This window comes from Rhinatrema bivittatum, chromosome 16, assembly GCF_901001135.1.
Source record: "Rhinatrema bivittatum chromosome 16, aRhiBiv1.1, whole genome shotgun sequence".
Taxonomy (NCBI): domain Eukaryota; kingdom Metazoa; phylum Chordata; class Amphibia; order Gymnophiona; family Rhinatrematidae; genus Rhinatrema; species Rhinatrema bivittatum.
In genome coordinates this window covers 73,665,182-73,689,327 of record NC_042630.1, presented here as the reverse complement: position 1 = coordinate 73,689,327, position 24,146 = coordinate 73,665,182, and the positions used below count along the sequence as shown (strand labels likewise).

Sequence of the window (24,146 nt, the reverse complement as noted above, 5' to 3'; positions counted from 1 at the left end):
CTGTACCTATACCTAATTGTACCTATACCTATACCTAATGTAAAATGTTATTACTAATGTAAATACCTATACCTAATTCTCTCCCTTTTCTTCTCTTCTCCCAGTTCTATTACCTTGTTATTTGTAACTGCTTCCTTCTACACTAATAGGTTATTCAACTGTTCATTGTACACCCCTGTTATATGTAAACCGGCATGATGTGTTTGCAACATGAATGCCGGTATATAAAAATTTTAAATAAATAAATAAATAATAATATGCGCTTAATACAACAGACGCACAATAATAACAATATGCGGCAGCTACATGCGCTTAATCCAACAGGTGCACAATAATAATAATATGCGGCAGCAATATGCGCTATATGTGCTCAGCAATAGGCGGCCATGAAAACAGCTCAATTGTATGCAATATGCACTCAGCAATATGCAGTTAGCAATACACGCTCTATGGCTGTCAATAGGCTCTCAGCAATAAGCGGTCAGTAATAAACGCTCAATGGCATTCAATAGGCTCACAGCAGTAAGCGGTTAGTAATACACGCTCAATGGCATTCAATAGGCTCACAGCAGTAAGCGGTTAGTAATACACGCTCAATGGCATTCAATAGGCTCACAGCAGTAAGCGGTTAGCAATACCCGCTGAATGGCATTCAATAGGCTCTCAGCAATATGCGGTTAGTAATACACGCTCAATGGCATTCAATAGGCTCACAGCAGTAAGCGGTTAGCAATACACGCTCAGTGGCATTCAATATGCGTTCATCAAAAGGCGGTTAGCAATACACGCTCAGTGGCATATGCTCACAGCAGTAAGGCAATATACGCACAAGGAGGAATAGAGCCGCGCCTATTACGGGCGCTCAATACCTGAACAAGGCCCACAAAATGGCGTCCTCCATGGCATGCCATGCCGCCGATCCTCTGCTCCTCGGAGACCAGAAATAAGAGATGTACGCCTTACCTGATCCTCGGCGCTTCCCGGCTGGAACCCGGGCAGTCTCCGGCTGCAGGGGGAGAGGGCAAGTACATTCACCGCCACGTTTGAGGATATGCACCCGCTGCCTCGTCCATGTCGGGAAAGCCTCACCCGAACCTCGCCCGGGGGCTGTGTCCCTGCCGCGATTCGGCCACCGGACCGAGGACTTACACCTCCGGGGTGATCACGGAAATCACCCCGGGAAACTCTACTGGGGGAGGGACCTTAGGGTATCACCGCAGGAGTGCGGGGCTCGATGCTATAGATTTTAGTAAGTAGAAAAAGAAAAGAAAAAGTAGATTGGAAAACACGCTCAGCAAGCGTGCAGGCTCTCCAAATTGCTTTGGAGACGGAAATTACTAAGTTGCTACGCTTCCTGTGGGGATATATATACCCCGTGCTGACGTCAGATCCGTCTCCAACTGCTAGCACGCGGATACTATCCCATTCATTCTGAGTCCATCTGGCTACACGCTAGGAAATGTCATAATGCTTCTATATCGCTCCATGGTGAGACCGCACCTTGAACTCTATGTACAATTCTGATCGCCGCATCTCAAAAAAGATATAGTTGCAATGGAGAAGGTACAGAGAAGGGAAACCAAAATGATAAAGGGGATGGAACAGCTCCCCTATGAGGAAAGGCTGGAGAGGTTAGGGCTGTTCAGCTTGGAGAAGAGACGGCTGAGGGGGGATATGATAGAGGTCTTTAAGATCATGAGAGGTCTTGAATGAGTAGATGTGAATAGGTTATTTACACTTTTGAATAATAGAAGGACTAGGGGGCATTCCATGAAGTTAGCATGTGGCACATTGAAGACTAATTGGAGAAAATTCTTTTTCACTCAACACACAAAAAATCTCTGGAATTTGTTGCCAGAGGATGTAGTTAGTGTAGATGGGTTCAAAAAAGGATTGGATAGTTCTGGAGGAGAAGTCCATTATCTGCTATTAATCAAGTTTACTTAGGGAAAAGCCACTGCTATTAACTGCATCAGTAGCATGGGATCTTCTTAGTGTTTGGGTAACTTCCAGGTTCAGCCTCTGTTGGAAACAGGATGCTGGGCTTGATGGACCCTTGGGTCTGACCCAGCATGGCAATTTCTTATGTTCTTATATTAGTTTATTTATGTGCCTTTTCATTGTAACATTTTCATCTACCTGGATTCCTGAGTCCCACACTTGATGTGAAGGTGTAATGTGAAAATGACCTAGGTTTGGGGCAGAAGATTTAACTATGGAGGAGTTTCTCCTTGACCGGATGAGTCAGGGTTTTTTTTGTGTTTAGTCTTAGTTTAAGATCAGAGAGTTCTTGCTGTATTGCCTTCATGTGTTTGAGTACTGATGCTGTATTTTCAAATGATGAGTCGAATGGAATGTAGAACTGTATGTCATCCGCATATAAGAAGGTAATTCTTAATTCTGTCAATAGTTTACACAGAGGAAGCATGTAGATGTTGAATAGTGTTGCTGAGAGAGCTGAGACCCGGAGGAAACCTGCATTGATGGGGAAGGTGTCAGATATATGGTTTCCAGTTTTACTTGGAGTGACCTGTTAGATAGGAATGAAGAGAACCATTTGTGAACTCTGCTGTTCATTCCAATCTTTCTCAGCTGGTGGCATAGCAGGATATGGTCCACAGTGTCGAAGGCTGCTGTTAGATCAATTAGCACCAAAATATAAGATTCATTACCGTTAAACCCGCTTACGACAAGATCCATTAGCAATATGAGTAATGTCTCGGTTGAGTGATTTTTTCTGAATCGGAATTGGTTTGGATATAGAATATCATGGTTTCTAGGTGGTTTTCCAGTTGATATAACACTGCTTTTTTAAGGATATTTGAGAGGAAAGATAAGCTGGATACTAGATGATAGTTGTCCCAATCGTCTCTTCTACCAGATTTATTTTTTAGGATTGGTTTTATCACTGCTTGTTTTTCCCTGTATGGGATCAATCCTTCTGAGAGCAAAAGATTGATTTATTGTTGCAATTGTTGGGGTGATTACACTGTGTTATAGTTTCAAGGAATTTGCTGGGATTGGGTCATGTGGATGTGTTGCAGGCTTAATTTTAGAAATGATTTGACTGACTTCAAGTTTAGTTACTCTGTCAACTATGGTCTAAATAGCTTGTTCATGATTTTCATCAGCTTCTTTTGTTTGCGAACTGGTGGTGATTGTATTTTTAATCTATTGACATTATCTAATAATGAGGTTGCATAATCATTGCAGGCGTTCTTTGAAAAGTGGTGGCTGCTTAAGATGGAGGAGGGTCTTTGGTTAAGTGTTTTACAACTTCAAAGAGTAGTTTGGAGTTAAATAATACTCTGTGAATCTGTTAATAAACCAAGCAAAACCAGAATACTATGCTAGAGTACACTATTTATTTTATTTATTTAACATTTTCTATATACAGACGTTCGTTGGGAACATCACATCGGTTTACACTGAACATGAATGTAGCATAAAAAGCTTTACAGGGAACTCAAAAATTTAAAACAAATTAGAACAAAATTTTGAACAGTGATTGTTATGAGAGACTAATTATTTACAGTATAAACAAGAATGACCAAATATATACAGTGTAAACAGTATCCAGATGTTTGCAGTGTAAGAGGTATAGCAATGGAAGAGAGTACATTTCTGACAGGGAATTAGGAATGGCAAGGAGGTGTGGGTCAGTAAGTTTAAGGGAGGCATTTCTTCAGAGAGCTTAACGTAGTGAGAAGAAAAGGATGTTAGGAGTATAGGGGAAGAGTGGAAAGGGAGTGGGTGTATATAAAAGGAAGATATAAGGATAGGGGGAGCGATGGAATGGAAAAGGTGAATAGAGTAGGTTGTACTGCGAGGTGGGGGGGTTAGAGAGTAGGTTCAGATATATGCCTGCTTGAATAGCCAGGTCTTTTTTGAATATTTTGTTAGGATGGATCTGTATTTTCCTAGTGAGTCTGAAGATGGGCATTTCCACCATTGTTTCTCAAATTTTATCAGTCTCTGTTTGGTGCGCCTTATCTCTTCATTGTACCATGGCTTCTTCTATTTATTGGAGTTTCATTCTTTTTGTAGCATTTTTGTCTGGACTGGGCATAGGTTGTCAGCTTTTTCATTGACAATTTTATCCCAGGAATCAAATGCTGAGGGGGCATTCACCTGATTAAAATCAGATAGTTTGTTTTTAAATGCTACTGCTAGTATGCTTGTTTCTATTTTTTTTTCTATTGTCTTCAGTCTGTTGATGGACTAGGACAGCGGTTCTCAACTGGTGTGTTGCAGCACACTAGTGTGTCGCAAAGCACCGGCAGGTGTATCGCGCATCTGCTGCTCTCCCCCCCCATCACCTCAGCAAGACGAACACTGCTGTCGTTCCTGCCCGCGCTATCAGCACATTCAAGCACTGAGGGAACGGGAGGGAGCAGTGTTTGTGGAAGCCGGCAACAGGAACATGACCTTTTCTTCTTCCCGCCCCTGTGGCCCGAAAGAGGAATGTTGAGATTACTTACCTGATAATCTTCTTTTCCTTAGTGTAGACAGATGGACTCAGAACAAATGGGTATAGTATGCTCGTGCTAGCAGTTGGAGACGGATCTGACGTCAGCACGGGTATATATACCCCCACAGGAAGCGTAGCAACTTAGTAATCTTCCTTGCAAAAGCTGTTATGGATGTGTGTACTGACGCTCAGTGAAATAGTGAAACAGGATTCCCCAGACCGATTGATAGTAGCTGGAGACCGCCAGCATTCACAACCGGAAGGCGTTGACACCTGGTAGAGTGCACGCTCTTATGGAAACAGATGACATGGCTTACCTTGAATCGGTGAAACCCATGTACACAGGCAGCTGGGCGGGATGCTGAGTCCATCTGTCTACACTAAGGAAAAGGAGATTATCAGGTAAGTAATCTCAACATTTCCTGGCGTGTAGCCAGATGGACTCAGAACAAATGGGATGTACAAAAGCTTTATTCCCAGCCTGGGTGGGAGGCTGCCTGAGGACCATGTAGAACCGCCCTCGCAAATGCTGTGTCCTCCCTGGCCTGGACATCCAGACGGTAGAACCTGGAGAAGGTATGGAGGGAGGACCACGTCGCCGCTTTACATATTTCTGCAGGCGACAGCATCCTGGATTCAGCCCAAGATGCCGCTTGTGCTCTAGTAGAATGAGCCTTGACTTGCAGAGGTGGAGACTTCCCGGTCTCCACGTAAGCTGCTCTGATAACTTCTTTAATCCAGCGGGCGATGGTGGGCCGAGAGGCCGCTTCCCCTTGTCTTTTCCCGCTGTGCAGAACGAACAGATGGTCCATCTTTCGTAATTCTTGTGTCACTTCCAGATATCTGGGCAGCAATCTGCCAATGTCGAGATGGCGTAATAAACGCCCTTCTTCAGATTTCTTCAAACCCGCCGTAGTAGGCAAGGATATGGTTTGGTTAAGATGAAACTGTGAAACCACTTTAGGTAGAAAGGAGGGAACCGTCCGAAGATGGATAGCCTCAGGAGTGATTCTGAGAAAGGGATCACGGCAGGACAGTGCTTGTAGCTCTGAGATGCGGCGTGCTGAACATACAGCCAACAAGAACACCATCTTCAAAGTTAAAGAACGGAGAGACAGTCCCCAAAGGGGTCTGAAGGTGGATCCCGTGAGGAAATCCAGAACAAGGTTGAGGTTCCATAAGGGCACAGGCCACTTCAGTGGCGGACGAATATGCTTGTCTCCTTTCAGGAAGCGAGAAACATCTGGGTGCTTGGCGATGGTCTTGCCATCCCTCCTGGGACCGTAGCAAGACAGTGCAGCCACCTGAACCTTGATGGAGCTGAGGGAGAGACCCTTCTGAAGTCCATCTTGCAGGAAATCCAACACAATAGGGATTGTGGTCGCATGTGGATTGGTGCCATGACTGTCGCGCCATGCTTCAAATACTCTCCAGATCCTTACGTAGGTGAGGGATGTGGAAAACTTGCGAGCTCGGAGGAGTGTATCTATCACGGGCTCCGAGTAACCTCGTTTCTTCAGTCTAGCCCTCTCAATGGCCAGACCGTAAGAGAGAATTGAGCGGGATCCTCGTGGAGGATGGGACCGTGACGTAGAAGGTCCCGGCGAGGAGGTAGGTGAAGGGGTTCCCCTGCCAGTAGTCTTTTCATGTCCGCGTACCAGGGTCTTCTTGGCCAGTCTGGTGCCACTAGAAGAACTAGGCCCCGGTGTCTCTGAATCTTGTGGATGATGGCGCCCAGCAGAGGCCACGGAGGAAATGCGTACAGCAGAGTCCCTGGAAGCCATGGCGGAACCGGGGCATCGATTCCGTGTGAGAACGGGTCGCGTTTGTAGCTGAAGTATCTGGGTATTGAGCATTGGACTTGTCCGCCAGTAAGTCCATGTCCGGAATCCCCCAGTGATCCACAATCATCTGGAAGGCTGTGGGTGACAGCTGCCACTCTCCCGGATCTAGGCTTTCTCTGCTGAGGAAGTCTGCTGTGGTGTTGTCCTTCCCGGCAATGTGGATGGCGGAGATTTCCTGAAGATTCGCCTCTGCCCAAACCATCAGCGGGGCTATCTCCAGATATACCTGTTGGCTTCTGGTTCCGCCCTGACGGTTGACGTATGCCACCGTGGTGGCGTTGTCGGACATCACTCTGACTGCTCTGTTCTTCAGTCTGTGAGCAAATCGTAGGCATGCCAATCGGACTGCCCGGGCCTCTGGACGGTTGATGTTCCACGCTGCCTCTTCTCTGTTCCACCGCCCCTGTGCGGTGAGTTCTTCGCAGTGTGCTCCCCAGCCGCTCAGGCTGGCATCTGTGGTGAGCAGAGTCCACGTGGGGGAGGACATCCTCGACCCCCTGCTCATGTGGCTGGACTGCAACCACCACCGTAACTGGGTCCGTACTCTGGCTGGCAGAGGAAGGTGTGTGGAATAGTTCCGAAAGCGGGGACTCCAGCGAGAGAGCAGGGAGTGTTGTAACTGTCTCATATGGGCCCTTGCCCAAGGTACCACTTCCAGTGTGGATGCCATGAGGCCGAGAACCTGCAGATAATCCCAAGCAATGGGCCGACTGACTCCCATCAAGTACCGGATACGCGTCTGAAGTTTTAACCTTCTCTTGGTAGTGAGACTGACTGTGTCTGCTTGGGTGTCGAACTGCACTCCCAGGTATTCCAGAGATTGAGAAGGCTGTAGGCAACTCTTGCTGAGGTTGATTACCCAGCCTAAACTTTCCAGAAGGGCGATCACTCTGTCTGTTGTCGAATGGCTCTCTTCTTGTGACTTTGCCCTGATCAGCCAGTCGTCTAGGTAGGGATGGACCAGGATTCCTTCCCATCTGAGTGCCACTGCTACCACTACGACCACCTTGGTGAAGGTCCGTGGTGACGTGGCCAACCCGAAGGGCAGTGCCCGGAATTGGAAGTGGCGTCCTAGCACCTTGAAGCGTAGGTAGCGCTGATGATCCGGATGGATCGGGATATGCAGGTAGGCTTCCGACAAGTCTAAGGCCGAGAGGAACTCTCCTGGCTGTACTGCGGCCTTGACGGAGCGCAGAGTTTCCATGCGAAACCTCGGGACCCTTAAGTATCGATTGACTGACTTGAGGTCCAGTACGGGCCGAAAGGTGCCCCCTTTCTTGGGTACCATGAAATAAATGGAATAATGTCCAGAATTTACTTCCCATGCAGGTACAGGGATGATGGCTTTCAAGGACAGGAGCCTCGCCAAGGTAGCTTCCAATGCTGCCTTCTTGTGTATGGGACATGACGATTCCACAAACTTGTCCGGAGGGAGGTGATGAAAGTCCAGATAATACCCCTCTTGGATGAAGGCGATGTAATCTCGACCCATCTGGGGTAGAAGAGGGTTAACCTGCCCCCTATGGCTCCGTCCCCCAGATTAATCGGCGGATTCTCATTGTGAGGCACGGCCGGGACCTGAGCCCGGGCCTGCTCCCCTCTTGCGCTGCTTGGTCCGAAAGGACTGATTCCGGGCCTGAGGACGAGGTGCCTGGTAGCGACTCCTGTAGGGAATGAAGCACTGGGAGCTTCTGCCCCTGGAGGGCCGTGGAAAGGCGCGCTGGTTCCTTCTGACCCGATCTTCCGGCAGTCGAGCTACTGGAGAGGCGCCCCATGTGCTGGCCAGTTTATCCAGGTCGCTGCCAAACAGGAAAGAGCCCTTAAAGGGCAATCTGGTGAGGCGTGTCTTTGAAGGCGCATCGGCTGACCATTTCCGGATCCAAAGCTGCCTCCTGGCAGCTACGGAGGATGAGATCCCCTTGGCTGTTGTCCGGACTAGGTCTGATGCAGCATCCATGAGGAACGAGAGAGCTGACTCCATGTCTGCTGCAAGAGCGTTGTTCCTGACCTGTGACAAACAGGAACTCGTCACCACTGTGCAGCAGGTTGCGATCCGCAAAGATAGAGCTGCGACCTCAAAAGTCTGTTTCAGAATGGAGTCCAGTCGCTGGTCATGAGGCTCCCTGAGGGCCGCCCCCCCTTCAACTGTAATGGTAGTGCGCTTGACCACAGCGCTAATCAAGGCATCCACCTGAGGGCACGCCAGCAGCTCCTGAATAGCCGGTGCCAGTGGATACATGCCCGTCAGGGCCCGCCCCCCTTTGAATGAGGCCGCTGGTGCAGCCCATTCTAAATCTATCAGCTGTTGTGCCGCTTGCAAAAATGGAAAGTGGCGGGCTGTAGGACGAAGACCTTCCAGTAGGGGGTTCTGCGCAGAGGGTACCGTAGCGCTGGGACCTGTAATATCCAACTCCGCCAGGCACTGAGACACCAGGTCGGAGAGATCCTCTTTAGGGAAGAACCGCGTCCTATATGGCTCAATCCCTGAGGGAAGTTCCCCTTCGTCCAGGAGTTCGGACTCGTCCGGTGAAACCTCCTGGTCCGACTGATCCGGACTGTCTAGCGGCGGGAAGTCCCGCTCACGAGAAGGGCGTGAGGGTCCAGGAACAGGATCCGCTGGAGCCGAAACCGCAGCACCAGCCGCAGGAACAGCAGAAACCGCAGGAACAGCAGGAACAGCAGGGCCTGGACGGGAAGTTGTTTGCATCTGTACAAAGGCATGAATCCCCTTAAAGAGATCCACCCAGGAAATGGAAGCAGCCTCTAATCGCCGGGGTACAAGATCCCCCGGAATTCCAGATTGGTCAAGACTGCCCGCTAAATCCAGGGTAGCCCCTGGGGAACTGTCAGCAAATCTTGGTTGAGACTGGTCCTGGCCCGAGGGACCCCCGGCCTCCTCACATCGGGCACATAGGGAGTCTGGCTCATCACTGTGCGTGGCTCTAAGCTGGCATGCAGAGCAGAGGCCGAGGGCTTTAATGCCGGAGGCAGGAGGTGCCCCTGCTGAAGACGCTGAGGCGTTCTGTTCCATTGAAAAATATGCGCTTATTGAAAAAGTGGCAGAAATAGACACTTAATATAGCAGGCACTTAATAATAATAATATGCGGCAGCTATATACGCTTTACAGAACAGACGCTCAAAGATATGCGGCAGCTATATACGCTTAATACAACAGACGCTCAATAATATGCGGCAGCTATATACGCTTAACAGAACAGACGCTCATGAATAAGCGGCCGCAATGTTGAGATTACTCACCTGGTAATCTTCTTTTCCTTAGTGTAGATAGATGGACTCAGTACGAATGGGATAGTATCCGCGTGCTAGCAGTTGGAGACGGATCTGACGTCAGTACAGGGGTGTATATAGCCCCACAGGAAGCACAGCGACTCAGTAATCTTCCTTGCAAAAGCTGTTATGGATGTGTGTACTGACGCTCAGTGAAAAGTGAAAACAGGATTCCCCTGACGATTGACTGTGGCTGGAGACCGCCAGCATTCCCAACCGGAAAGCGGTGACACCTGGTAGAGTGCGCGCTCTAATGTAAACAAAGGCATGGCTTACCTGGAATCAGTGAAACTCATGCACACAGGCAGCGGGGCGGGATGCTGAGTCCATCTGTCTACACTAAGGAAAAGAAGATTACCAGGTGAGTAATCTCAACATTTCCTGGCGTGTAGCCGGATGGACTCAGTACGAATGGGATGTACAAAAGCTTTACCTCCCACCTGGGCGGGAGGCTGCCTGAGGACCATGCAAAAACGCCCTCGCAAAAGCTGAGTCCTCCCTGGCCTGGACGTCCAGGCGGTAGAACCTGGAAAAGGTATGAAGGGAGGACCACGTCGCTGCTTTACAGATGTCTGCCGGAGACAGCATCCGTGATTCAGCTCAAGATGCCGCTTGGGCCCTGGTAGAATGAGCCTTGACCTGTAGAGGCGGAGCCTTCCCAGCCTCCACACAGGTGGCTCTAACGACTTCTTTAATCCAGCGGGCGATGGTGGGCCGCGAGGCCGCTTCACCTTGCTTCTTCCTGCTGTACAGGACGAACAGACGGTCCGTCTTTCGTAGGTCTTCTGTAAGTTCCATATACCTGGGCAGCACTCTGCCAATGTCAAGATGGCGTAATAAACGACCTTCTTCAGATTTCCGCAAACCCGCCGTGGTAGGCAAGGATATGGTTTGATTAAGATGAAATTGTGAAACCACCTTAGGCAGAAAGGAGGGAACCGTATGAAGGTGGATAGCCTCTGGAGTTATCCGAAGGAAGGGATCACGGCAGGACAGTGCCTGTAACTCGGAGATGCGGCGTGCTGAACACACCGCCAGCAAGAATACCATCTTCAAGGTTAGAGAATGAAGAGACAGACCCCGAAGGGGTCTGAAGGTGGATCCCGCGAGGAAATCCAAAACAAGGTTGAGGTTCCACAAAGGCACAGGCCACTTCAGTGGCGGACGAATGTGCTTGACTCCTTGCAGGAAGCAAGAAACATCTGGGTGCTTGGCGATGGTCTTGCCATCCCTCCTGGGACCATAGCAAGACAGCGCAGCCACCTGAACCTTGATGGAGCTGAGGGACAGACCCTTCTGAAGGCCATCCTGCAGGAAATCCAACACAATAGGGATTGTGGTTGCATGTGGATTGGTGCCGTGCGTGTCGCACCATGCTTCAAATACTCTCCAGATCCGGATGTATGTGAGGGATGTGGAAAACTTGCGAGCTCGGAGGAGGGTATCAATCACGGGCTCCGAGTAACCCCTCTTCTTCAATCGAGCCCTCTCAAGGGCCATACCGTAAGAGAGAATTGAGCCGGATCCTCGTGGAGGATGGGACCCTGATGTAGAAGGTCCCGGAGAGGAGGCAGGGGAAGAGGCTCCCCTGCCAGTAGCCTTCTCATGTCCACGTACCAGGGTCTTCTTGGCCAGTCTGGCGCCACTAGAAGAACTAGGCCCCGGTGTCTCTGAATCTTGCGGACGACAGCGCCTAGGAGAGGCCAGGGAGGAAAGGCATACAGTAGAGTCCCCTGGAGGCCATGGCTGAACCAGGGCATCGATGCCGTGTGAGAACGGGTCGCGCCTGCGGCTGAAGTATCTGGGTACTTGAGCATTGGACTTGTCTGCCAGTAGATCCATAGCCGGAATCCCCCAATGATCCACGATCATCTGGAAGGCTGTGAGTGAGAGCTGCCACTCTCCCGGATTTAGGCTTTCTCTGCTGAGGAAGTCTGCCGCGATGTTGTCCCTTCCGGCAATGTGGACGGCGGAGATGTCCCGAAGATTCGCCTCCGCCCAAGTCATCAGAGGGGCTATCTCCATAGATACCTGACGACTTCTGGTTCCGCCCTGACGGTTGATGTATGCCACCATGGTGGCGTTGTCGGACATCACTCTGACAGCTCTGTTTTTCAGTCTGTGAGCAAATCGAAGGCATGCCAGGCGGACCGCCCGAGCCTCCAGGCGATTGATGTTCCACGTGGACTCCTCCTTGTTCCATCGCCCCTGCGCGTGGAGTTCTTCGCAATGTGCTCCCCAGCCGCTCAGACTGGCATCCGTGGTGAGCAAGGTCCACGTGGGCGAGGTCATCATCGATCCCGTGCTCAGGTGTGCGGGCTGCAACCACCACCTCAGCTGGGTCCGAACTCCGGCCGGCAGAGGAAGGTGCGTGGAATAGTCCCGTCAACGGGGGCTCCAGCGAGAGAGCAGGGAATGCTAAAGAGGTCTCATATGGGCCCGCGCCCAGGGCACCACTTCTAGGGTGGATGCCATGATACCCAGAACCTGCATGTAATCCCAGGCCATGGGCCGACTGGCTCCCATTAGATACTGGAGACGTTGCCGAAGCTTCAACTGTCTCTTGGTCGTAAGACTGACCGTGTCCGCCCGGGTGTCAAACTGTACTCCCAGATACTCTATGGACTGGGAAGGCTGCAGACAGCTCTTGCCGAGGTTGATCACCCAGCCCAAGCTTTCCAGGAGGGCGATCACTCTGTTGGTTGTCCGAAGGCTCTCCTCTCGCGATTTCGCCCTGATCAGCCAGTCGTCTAGGTAGGGATGGACCAGAATCCCTTCCCGCCTGAGCGCTGCCGCTACCACGACTACCACCTTGGTAAAAGTCCGAGGCGACGTTGCCAACCCGAAGGGCAGAGCCCGAAACTGGAAGTGGCGGCCGAGAACCTTGAAGCGTAGGTAGCGCTGATGATCCGGATGGATCGGGATATGCAGGTATGCCTCTGATAGGTCCAATGCCGTGAGGAATTCTCCTGGCTGTACTGCGGCCTTGACGGAGCGCAGAGTCTCCATGCGAAACCTCAGTACCCGTAAGTATCGATTGACTGACTTGAGATCTAGGACAGGCCGAAAGGTACCTCCCTTCTTGGGTACCAGGAAATAGATGGAATAATGTCCAGAATTCACTTCCCAGGTAGGTACTGGGATGATGGCTTTCAAGGACAGGAGCCTCACCAGGGTAGCGTCCAAAGCTGCCTGCTTGTGCAGGGGACAAGACGATTCCACAAACTTGTCCGGGGGAGATGATGAAAGTCCAGGTAATATCCCTCCCGGATAACGGCGAGGACCCACTGGTCCGACGTAATCTCGACCCACCTGGGGTAGAAGAGGGCTAATCTGCCCCCTATGGCCTCGTCCCCCAAATGAGTCGGCGTATCCTCATTGGGAGGTGCAGCCGGGACCGAGCCCGGGCCCGCTCCCCTCCGATGCTGCTTGGCCCGAAAGGACTGATTCCTGGCCGGAGGACGCGGCGCCTGGTAGCGACCCCTGTAAGGAACAAAGCGCTGGGAACCCCTGCCCCTGGAGGGCCGGGAAAAAGCGCTGGCCCCTTCTGAACCGATCTTCCGGCAATCTGGGGACTGGAGAGGCACCCCACGTACTGGCTGAGGATATCTTAAACAGCCGTCCTGATTCGATTTGGGTGTCTACTACATTTTTGCTTTCTCTTACACGTCTAGCATTAACTAAAAATTATTTCCAGTTCCAATCCACAATTTTTCAACAAACTGAGGGTACAGCAATGGGGGCCATGATGGCACCAAGTTTGGCCTGCCTTTATGTAAGTAAGTTTGAAGAAGACTATTTATCCATCATCATGATCATCATTCATTTTTACATGGTTTAGGTATATTGATGACATTTTTCTAGTATGGACAGGGACAGATATCCAATTTTTTGCATTTTTTGATTGGCTGAATACTTGTAGTGAGCACCTTCAATTTAACTTTGTCATTAGTTCTAAGATAATAGCTTTTTTGGATGTCTCCGTATCTATTGATAAAGGTATGTTTCATACATCAATTTTTCGCAAACAAACTGATCGTAACAATTTATTAAGATTTGATAGCCACCACCCCACTGCTTTGAGATCAGATATTCCAGCAGGTCAGCTACTTAGGCTTAGACGGCTCTGCTCTTACCGAACAGACTTCATTAATGAAGCTACGCAGATGCTGTCAAGGTTTCGGGAACAAGGGTACCGACGACGTATACTGCATAGCGCTTTTAAACGTGCACTCTATGCCAACCACGAATACCTATTTTTACCACAAAATAGGTCATCTGATGAGTGTATAAATTGCATCTTACCTTTTTCAACCCATATACATACCATCACTTCAGTTATTAAACATCACTGGCCAATGTTATCTATCTATCAAACTTTTGACGTCCCTGTCCGTTTTTCTTTTTGTCGGGGTCGGAACTTGAAAGACATCGTAGTACATTCACATCTGAACAATTCCGTGCCAGGGGGCTCTGTACAATTTTTAGGCCATGCACCTTGTGGGCACTGTTCGGTATGCCCCCATACTGCTCCACTCTCTGTCTTTGAACATCCTACGTCTCATGTCAAATTTCAATTGTCAGACTAAAGGCGTTGTTTATGTGATAGTATGTCCTTGTTTAAAACTGTATGTGGGGAAAACTTCCTGCCCCATTCGGACTCGAATCATCAAGAATGATAGGGAAACAGCCCCCTTGGTTACCCATTGGATTACCTCAGGTCACACTGAACACGATTTAAAATTCTATGTGATTGATGTGGTGCCGTTGCCACCCCGGGGTGGGAACTTTTCTGAGGTTCTAACCCGTCGGGAACAAAAGTGGATTTTTAGATTAAATAGCCTTACACCTCAAGGGCTAAATAATGAAACAGAGTGGCAATTCTTCCTTTAATTGTGTACTTCTACCGTTATTGTCTTTTTTTCATTGCATTTTTGTTTACATTTCCTGGGTCTTGATTTCGATTGGTTGAAACTGTACAGTGCTGGTGTGTTCTGATTGGCCAAGGTTTTGGCCCTAAAATTCTCAGTTCCTTTAAATGCCGAGGTCCGTCAGTACTGTTTGCTCTCCTTGCGAGGAAATTACACTAAATCATAGAACTTTGAAGGTATGTGCCACGTTTGAATTTATGCTGTATAATTATTTGATCCATTTTGTATCAGTCCTGGTTACTATTTGATTTAAATTCTCATTTTATAGCTTGTGAATGCTGCATAAAATTATTGTCCCTCCCGACGCAGCAGAGTTTGGCGAAATACGGGTCCATGTCAGGGAACCTCTTTCTGAAATCTGTGCTGTTTTGAGCAATGGAGTTTGCAGTTATGAAAAATAAAGAATTATTTCTACATTATTAATCTCGAAGTTTGGGACTGACTTAATACTTCTGCATCTCCTTGGATTAAGAATTTAATAGTTGGAGTGCAGTTTCCTGCTCCTCTATTGTGCTTTTGGATTTCTCCTGTGTTTGTTTTATGCCAATTGTATCGATTAGCATTGAGACCAAAAAGTCCAATTTTGGTCTCATCAGACTACAAAACCTTCTCCCACATGCATGCAGTGTACCCCAAGTATTTCTCTGTAAATGCTATATGGCACATCAAATGGCTTTTCTTCAGCAGTGGCTTCCTTCTTCTCACCCTCCCATACAGAAGTAATCTTGAAACTGATCAACTGTCAACATGTTCCCGGTCTCAATCATAGTGCAACAGAAGAAACACAATGCAAAAAATCTTTATAAAAATTTTGGAAGATTTAAACCATGAAGTTACTTGTGAAAACAACCAGACTCAAAAAAATGTTGAACAATTGCCACAGTTCAAAACTAAACATACATAAAGATTTGCAACTGTAGATGGATGAATGTGAAAAATGTACAAGAAAATGAAGATTTTTGCACGGCACTGTACAGAGCAAGATTTTCAAGATTTACTTTTTACTTCCAGTTACCAGTTTGCTTCTGCACAGAAAGAACTTAAGCCTTTCTACTGGTTACTGGAACATCATGAGACTGATCTCTCCCTCCCTTTCTCCAGAGAAGCATTTCCCTTCCTCATCCCATTACATGACTTTAAAATTGAAATAGAATGCTGCTGATGGGACAACAGGCAATTTTAGCCACACTGTGTTTCACAACAGCTGAAGAATGGGTGGGGGAAAAGGACAAACTGGTGGACGCAGTACATACCCTGTAGTCATAGGTAGCATCAGGGTTCTCATCACAGGCAATGACTTCAGGTGCCATCCAGTACGGGGTCCCAATGAATGTATTCCGCCGGCCCACTGTTCTGTCCAGTTGAGCACTCACTCCAAAATCAACTACGTGGCAAAGAAGGAGAAAAAAAAGAGGATTTACAAAGTGCAGGGGAGCCCCCAGATGCTTCAGAAACGAGCATCTGGGGTACAAGCTTCAGAAACGAGCCAGTTCTGTGGTACAAGCAAGGAGTAAGTTTTTGGGCCATCCTAGGCAAGTGTGAAATTTTTACGTTCCTCCCTCCATCCTATGTCTATGTTTTCTTTTATTGTTAACCACTACGATACTTTATAAACTAAATGGCAGTCAGTCAAATCAAATAAGCAATAAAAATAGGGCTTCACTCCCCAAAACAGCTCATTACCTCAGGGTGGTTGAGCTACAAAGGGGAAGGGAGAAGCAGCTTCAGTTTGTCAGTGAACATGGTGCTTGTAAGCTAGTTCACATTCAGATTGCACAAAGACTGTTCCAGAGCTTCTCTTGCACCCCACCACACCTCAGTTTATTGAGTAAAGGAGCTTCACCTTTACCTTACAATGGAACAAATGTAATAAGCCATATGTTACTTTCATTTCATTCCATTTATTTATTTATTTAGTGTTTTTCTGTACCGGCATTCGCGAAAGGTATCACATCATGCTGGTTTACAATTAACAAAGGGGTGTATGAAGAATAAACAATAATAACAATAACAGGTGCATAACGAAAAACCTTTCAGTTACAATAAACATTGCAGTTACAGTAAAGCAGGGAAAAATACACAACTGGGAGCAGTGAAAAGTCGATAGGAAATTAACAGAAGGAACAAATTAACAATTTTAATGTATTTACTAAGTATTTGAATATCTCAATGATGATGTTTATCATGTTAAGGTAAGGTCGGAGAGTCGGTTAGTGGTGAATTAAAGGTTCAGTTGGGGTCTGGGAAGGCTTTCTTAAATAACCACGTTTTGAGTCTTTTCCTGAATGTTGGAAGGCAGGGTTCCTGTTGCAGATCCGGGGGAATGGAGTTCCATAGAGGAGGTCCTGCAGTGGAGAAAGCCCTGTCTCTGAAGGCTATATGTTAAGAAGTTTTGGAGGGTGGCACCTGTAGAGATTCTCTATAGGATTCTCTGATTGGTCTAGAGGAGGTATGTTTTCTGAAGGGGATTTGTAGGTTAAGCGGAGAGTGTTGATGGATATCTTTGTAGATCAAGGTGATGGACTTATATATGATTCTATAGTGAATTGGCAGCCAATGTAGGTCTTTGAGAATTGGAGATATGTGATCTCTTCTTGTGTTTATCAATATTCTCGCCGCTGTATTTTGAACCATCTGAAGAGGTTTAGTGTGAGATGAGGGGAGACCTAATAAAATAGAGTTTAAATTTAAAATTTAAACTCTATTTTAACAGATTATAAATTTAAAATTTATAATCTGCACATTACTTTAGTAATTCATGGGGGATTATAACATTCATAATAAAAACATTCATGGGTACAACAGATGAGGCATAATTAACAAGTTACTTAAAAGTCTTTTTTTTTTTTAGCTCCACTTCAATGTGACTTGAAGGCTAATGAGAGCAAATAAGTCTTCAAGTCTTTCTTATTTTTTTTAAGTTCAATATGCTTACTAAGATACAATTTTTTTATAATAACAAACAAATTAGAAGACAACATCAAAGCAGAGTGAACAAACATATAACAATTGTGCAAGTAAGAAAATGCAATTGTGTCAAAATTTACAATGAATCAATACAGAGGAACCTTACCTAAAACAATGGAATAGCCACTACAATAGAGATGTAGCAGAGAAAAGAGTGGGATCTATCAGACCCCACATTCATAACTAAGAAGCGATTCTACAAAGTTTAATCAAAGCTAATTTTTCATACTTGTAATATAGGCATGCAGAATTCCACAAAAAATAAACATTCAATAGTTTCACATTTTTCCAATTAGCCAATATGTCTTCAAGTCTCTCTTAAAGGCTTTTAAAGTGGGGGCGGACCATAGCTGCTCTTGTATTGAGATCCACAGGCCTGCAACTAATATTGTTTGTTTCGAGTAGTGACTTAGCTTGGAAGCTTGATTTTGGGAATTCCACTAGGTTTTTGTTGTCTGATTATATATAAGTGAAGGGTTACCTAGCACATGACTCTATATGGATATTATAAATAACCATCAGTACTTTATATTGACTTCGAAAGGCAAAAGGCAGCCAATATAACACTGAAAGCACAAGTGAAATATGATCATTGAGCTTTTTCCCAGTAAGGATCCTGACAACAGAATTTTGTACAGTGAAGAGGATGACTAGAGCTAGCAGGGAGATCAAGGTATAAGGAATTACAATAATCAAGGGAATTTAAAACAAGAGCAGTACTACCGATCTAAAGTCTTGGGGTTCTAGCAGTAGCTTAACATTTATTTATTTATGGTTTTTTATATACCGCGGCAAGTAATGCACATCACCTCAGTTTACAGCAAACAGTAATTCAGCCACAGGCTTTACAATAAACATAATTGGAAAACGCAAAACGCTTACTTAACAGTAAAACTAGGAGTATAAATATCATATGCATATGTATAACAAAGATAATTGAAATAGTTAACTTAGGGGCGGATTTTCAGAGCCCTGCTCGCGTAAATCCGCCCAAAACCGGGCGGATTTACGCGAGCAGGGCCCTGCGCGCCGGTGAGCCTATTTTACATAGGCTCACCGGCGCGCGCAGAACCCCGGGACTCGCGTAAGTCCCGGGGTTTTCGGAGTGGGCATGTCGGGAGGCGTGTCGGGGGGCGTTGCGGGGGCGTGTCGGCAGCGTTTTGGGGGCGGGTACGGGGGCGTGGCCGCGCCCTCCGTACCCGCCCCCAGGTCGCGGCCCAGCGCGCAGGAGGCCCGCTGGCGCGCGGGGATTTACGCCTCCCTCTGGGAGGCGTAAATCCCCCGACAAAGGTAGGGGGTTTAGACAGGGCCGGGCGGGTGGGTTAGGTAGGGGAAGGGAGGGGAAGGTGAGGGGAGGGCAAAGGAAAGTTCCCTTCTAGGCCGCTCCGATTTCGGAGCGGCCTAGGAGGGAACGGGGGTAGGCTGCGCGGCTTGGCGCGCGCAGGCTATACGAAATCGATAGCCTTGCGCGCGCCGATCCAGGATTTTAGCCGATACGCGCGACTACGCGCGTATCTACTAAAATCCAGCGTACTTTTGTTTGCGCTCGTCTGAAAATCTACCCCTTAATGTCTGTCCTGAAGGGAGATATTTCTAGGGAATAGAACGAGTAGGGAAAGGGAGAATCATGGAGGGGGGAAAGGGAAGGGAAGGGAAACATTAAAACATGTTTTAATAAATGCAACTTATCAAAAGATTTAACCACAGATGAAATATGATTTTTCATAGAAAGGCTGGAATCCAAAATTACACAGAGGTATCTGGTTGCTCTTCCAAGGGTCACCTGATGATTTAAGTAAGTTAAAGTGACCCAACCCCTGATAGTAAAATAATGCGAAATTACTACTTTCCTTTTCTTTAGACTAGACAGATGAATTCAGAACCAGAGGGTTATCCACCTCTACCAACACATGGAGACAGAGCAAAGCTGATATCAGAATATATATACTCCTGCAGTGACATCAGCCTGCCAGTATTCTCTTCAAAAGCCAACTGTGAACAGACTAGCAAAAACTTGATTAAAAGCAGATAACCGAGCTCCGTCTAGAACAGTGATGGCTAACCTATGACACGCGTGTCAGAGGTGACACGCCGAGCCGTTTTTGCTGACACGCGTAGTGTTTCGGGACTATCGAATTTTTTTTTTTTTAATTGGCTGCGCCGAGCCTTTTTTTTTTTTTTTTTTTATCGGCTGCATCAACCCTTTAAAATTAGTTTTTTTTAGTATCCCCCCAATGCCCCCGGGCGCATGCGGCGCAGCGACAGGCCCACGTCACCAAAGCCCAAAGAAAAAGATTGCATTTAAAAGCGCTGATGCTCCTCCTCCTTCCTGTGCGGCCCCGGAAGTAAACGTTGCCGGAGCCGCGTGGGCAGGAAGGAGAGAAGCATCAGCCTGTGCAGAAGAGGAGCATCGCTTGCGCTTACGGGCCGCCGCGAATCCCAAGTCACAGCGGCCCGAGAAGAGGAAGAAGCCCGGTAGCAGGGCCGCTGCAGAGCCCATCCTGCGGCGACCCGCGAAGAGGAGGCCGAGAGGTGAGAGAGAGGCTGAGGGTCTGTAGAGGGTGGGTGGGTGTGTGTGTGCGCGCGTGTATGAGATGAGTTGAGAGATTGTGTGTGAGGACCTGAATGTTTGCAGAGACTGCATGTGCTTGAGTAAGACAGCATGTGGGAGTGAGAGAGAGCCTGTGTGTGTGAGTCAGACAGCATGTGCCAGTGAGAGACTGTGTGTATGAATGATTGTATGAGAGAGAGCATGTGCCAGTGAGAGCCTGTGTGTATGAATGATTGTATGAGAGAGAGCGTGTGCATTGAGAGCCTGTGTGTATGAATGATTGTATGAGAGAGAGCATGTGCCAGTGAGAGCCTGTGTGTATGAATGATTGTATGAGAGAGAGCGAGTGCCAGTGAGAGCCTGTGTGTATGAATGATTGTATGAGAGAGCGTGTGCCAGTGAGAGCCTGTGTGTATGAATGATTGTATGAGAGAGAGCGTGTGCCAGTGAGAGCCTGTGTGTATGAATGATTGTATGAGAGAGAGCGTGTGCCAGTGAGAGCCTGTGTGTATGAATGATTGTATGAGAGAGAGCGTGTGCCAGTGAGAGCCTGTGTGTATGAATGATTGTATGAGAGAGAGCATGTGCATTGAGAGCCTGTGTGTATGAATGATTGTATGAGAGTCAGCATGTGCCAGTGAGAGCCTGTGTGTATGAATGATTGTATGAGAGAGAGCATGTGCCAGTGAGAGCCTGTGTGTATGAATGATTGTATGAGAGACAGCATGTGACAGTGAGAGCCTGTGTGTATGAATGATTGTATGAGAGAGAGCGTGTGCATTGAGAGCCTGTGTGTATGAATGATTGTATGAGAGAGAGCGTGTGCATTGAGAGCCTGTGTGTATGAATGATTGTATGAGAGAGAGCATGTGCCAGTGAGAGCCTGTGTGTATGAATGATTGTATGAGAGAGAGCGAGTGCCAGTGAGAGCCTGTGTGTATGAATGATTGTATGAGAGAGCATGTGCCAGTGAGAGCCTGTGTGTATGAATGATTGTATGAGAGAGCGTGTGCCAGTGAGAGCCTGTGTGTATCAATGATTGTATGAGAGAGAGCGTGTGCCAGTGAGAGCCTGTGTGTATGAATGATTGTATGAGAGAGAGCGTGTGCCAGTGAGAGCCTGTGTGTATGAATGATTGTATGAGAGAGAGCGTGTGCCAGTGAGAGCCTGTGTGTATGAATGATTGTATGAGAGAGAGCATGTGCATTGAGAGCCTGTGTGTATGAATGATTGTATGAGAGTCAGCATGTGCCAGTGAGAGCCTGTGTGTATGAATGATTGTATGAGAGAGAGCATGTGCCAGTGAGAGCCTGTGTGTATGAATGATTGTATGAGAGACAGCATGTGACAGTGAGAGCCTGTGTGTGAGAGAGAGAAATGCATGTGAGAATGAGAACCTGACTGTGTGTTTGAGGGAAGAAGATGAAGAGAAAAGAAACAGAAAAGACGACAATATAAAAGGAATTGGCCAAAAAAAAAAAAAGAAAGGGAAGGTGGAAAAAAAAAAGCCTGTGACCAACCAATTAGAAAACAAAGATCAGACAGCAAAGGTAATAAAAAAATTATTTTTAGTGATTGGCACATGTAATCTTTGGGAATGTGCAAGAATAGCAACATCCCCAGTAGTCATGTGGCAGCAGTGACAGTGGCAGCAGAGGAATGAGAGAGGTTCTGAGGTTGCTGGCAAAAGAGAGGGGGGTCTGCCTTCAGTGTGTGCATGTGTATGAATGGGACTCTGCCTGGGGGTGTATGTGTGTGAATGCATGGGTGCCTGCCTGGGGTCTGTGTGTGTGAGAATGAATTGGTGCCTGCCTGGAGGATGGAGCGGGAGTGGTGTGAAAATGACTGGGAGCCTGCCTGGGTGTGTGTGTATGTGAGGGAGCCAGTGAGTGTGAGAGCATGAGTGTGTATGAGAAAATCCAGGGGAGTAAGAGTTTGGGTGGAGGGGGAGAGAGTGTTTTAATTGAAGATTTAGCCGATGAAATTCAGCAACAAAAAAGTCACTAAGCAGGTAAGGTAAAGAATTATTTGTTTTTGCTTTATTAATAAATACAGTACATATTAAAATTATAACTTATTAATTAGAGCTACAAATATCACAATTATGGATTTTTCTAGAAGTGACACACCACCCGAGTTATGCTCGGTTTTTTTTATGAATTTTGACACACTGAGCTCAAAAGGTTGGCCATCACTGGTCTAGAACCTTCCCTTAATCATTTCAAAAAAGGAATCAAGACCTGGTTATTTAAACAGGCCTATCCCAACTCCTCACAATCCTAGTCTGTGACTTCACCGCAACATTATTTCCCCTGCCCCTGTACAGTTTCCCCTGCCCCCTCACACACCTCCCCCCAACTCACCTTTCACCTTTCACCTCCCCACCATCCACTATGCAGCTCCCTATTTACAGCTACCAACTCTCCTTCCCACCGCCACTCACAGCTCCCTTGTACAGCACCATCCCCCACCCCCCTTCTCCCCCTTTATACTATACCCCCCTCCTCCACTTGCCATATGTACAGTAATATATAATGAACGCCTTATACTGTGTACAGCTCCCCCCTCCCACCCTGCCCCACTTTACCCTGTATCCCCCCTTCCCTAATGCTGCTCCCTTGCATACCCCTGCCACCTTTCGCATCTCTCTCATCCCCTCTTCCTCCCCCTGTGCACTTCCCCCCCCCACCCCCCCCCCCCCCCCCGCCCTATCCCTAGAATTGCTTCCTTTTGTACATAGTTAATTTTGTCTAATATGGTTTTTTATATGTAATCTCTTTTATCAGTTCATTTCGTCTATTTAACCAAATTAACTGTGACGCTCGTTGGCTCTACAGTAAAGTTACCTTACCTTTTTATCTAACTATCCTTCCTCCACCTATCATTGTCATTTCCTTTCTCAGTTACCTGTAAACCGACATGATGATTTTACGAATGCCGGTATATAAAAGCTATAAATAAATAAATAAATAACCATCTCAGTACTCAGCCAACAGGAAACACTGAGCTATGACAAAGAATGTATCAGGGGTTTCTGGTAGGTGTTAGTCCAGGAGCTATACAGGAGAAGCATAGTACAATCATTTGGCAGGCAAGGGCGGGAAGCTTAATTCACCTGTCTAGTCTAAAGAAAAGTAAATTATCAGGTAAGTAGTAATTGCTCATTTCTTAGCATCCAGACAGATGAATTCAGAACCAATGGGATGTACCCAAGCTACTCCCGAATAGGGCAGGAGGCTGCCCGTGTCCAGTCAAAACCAAAAGTGCAAAGGCTGTGTCCTCCCAGAACTACACATAGTTTATAGTTTATTATTCTTTATATCTTGACATATCGAATTCCATCATATTGGTTTACAATAAATAAACATAAGCAGCAAAGGCACATTGAAATATGGCTAAACATTAATTAAAATAATACAAATCAAAACAATAAAACGAGATAATACCTGGAAAAAGTGTGTAAGGAGGACAAAGTCGCAGCTCAGAGAATGTTGATGGGAGACAACAATCTAACTTCCGCCCATGATACTGCCTGAACCCTAGTGGAATGAGCCCTAAACTGAATAGGTAATGGCTTTTTGGCATAAACAAACACAGCCGTGTCTATCTCCTTAATCTAGCAAGCTATTGTAGCCATGAAGCCAGTTTGCCCTGTCTACTTTCACCGTGGAGGACAAACAGAGGATCTGTCTTCCGGAAAGTTTTAGAAACCTCCAGATACCATCCAATATGTCTCCTTGACAAACAAGGGTCACAACAGGCGATATTCCTCCATATCTCTTTCCCAATCCAGATGAATTCAAAACCAATGAATGCACTTGGTTTTCAGCTAATCACAGACAAACCCACACACAGGGCTGGACACTCACTTGATTTCACATTCAGAAACACTAACCAACTTGAAGAAAAAAGCACTAGTTATACACAAATCCCGTGGTCAGCTCACCTCCTCATTAAAACCACATTAGCAGTTACAAAAGTAGCGGAAAATCCAAAAAAGAAACCAATGATAATCACTTATCGCCCCCCATTTAACGCTGAAAGACAAATTACAAGATGAACTTAAATCTTTTAATCACCCTGACTGTACTA

The 24,146-nt window shown here is 47.0% G+C and overlaps 1 protein-coding gene across 1 annotated transcript in view; it reads right to left on the bottom strand.

The window, feature by feature from the left end:
* Positions 1-24,146, bottom strand: part of LOC115078196 (misshapen-like kinase 1) — a 1,532,819-nt gene that overhangs the window by 1,066,294 nt on the left and 442,379 nt on the right. The window contains 1 exon segment of the mRNA XM_029580940.1: positions 15,790-15,920. Coding sequence (XP_029436800.1) covers positions 15,790-15,920 — 131 coding nt within the window.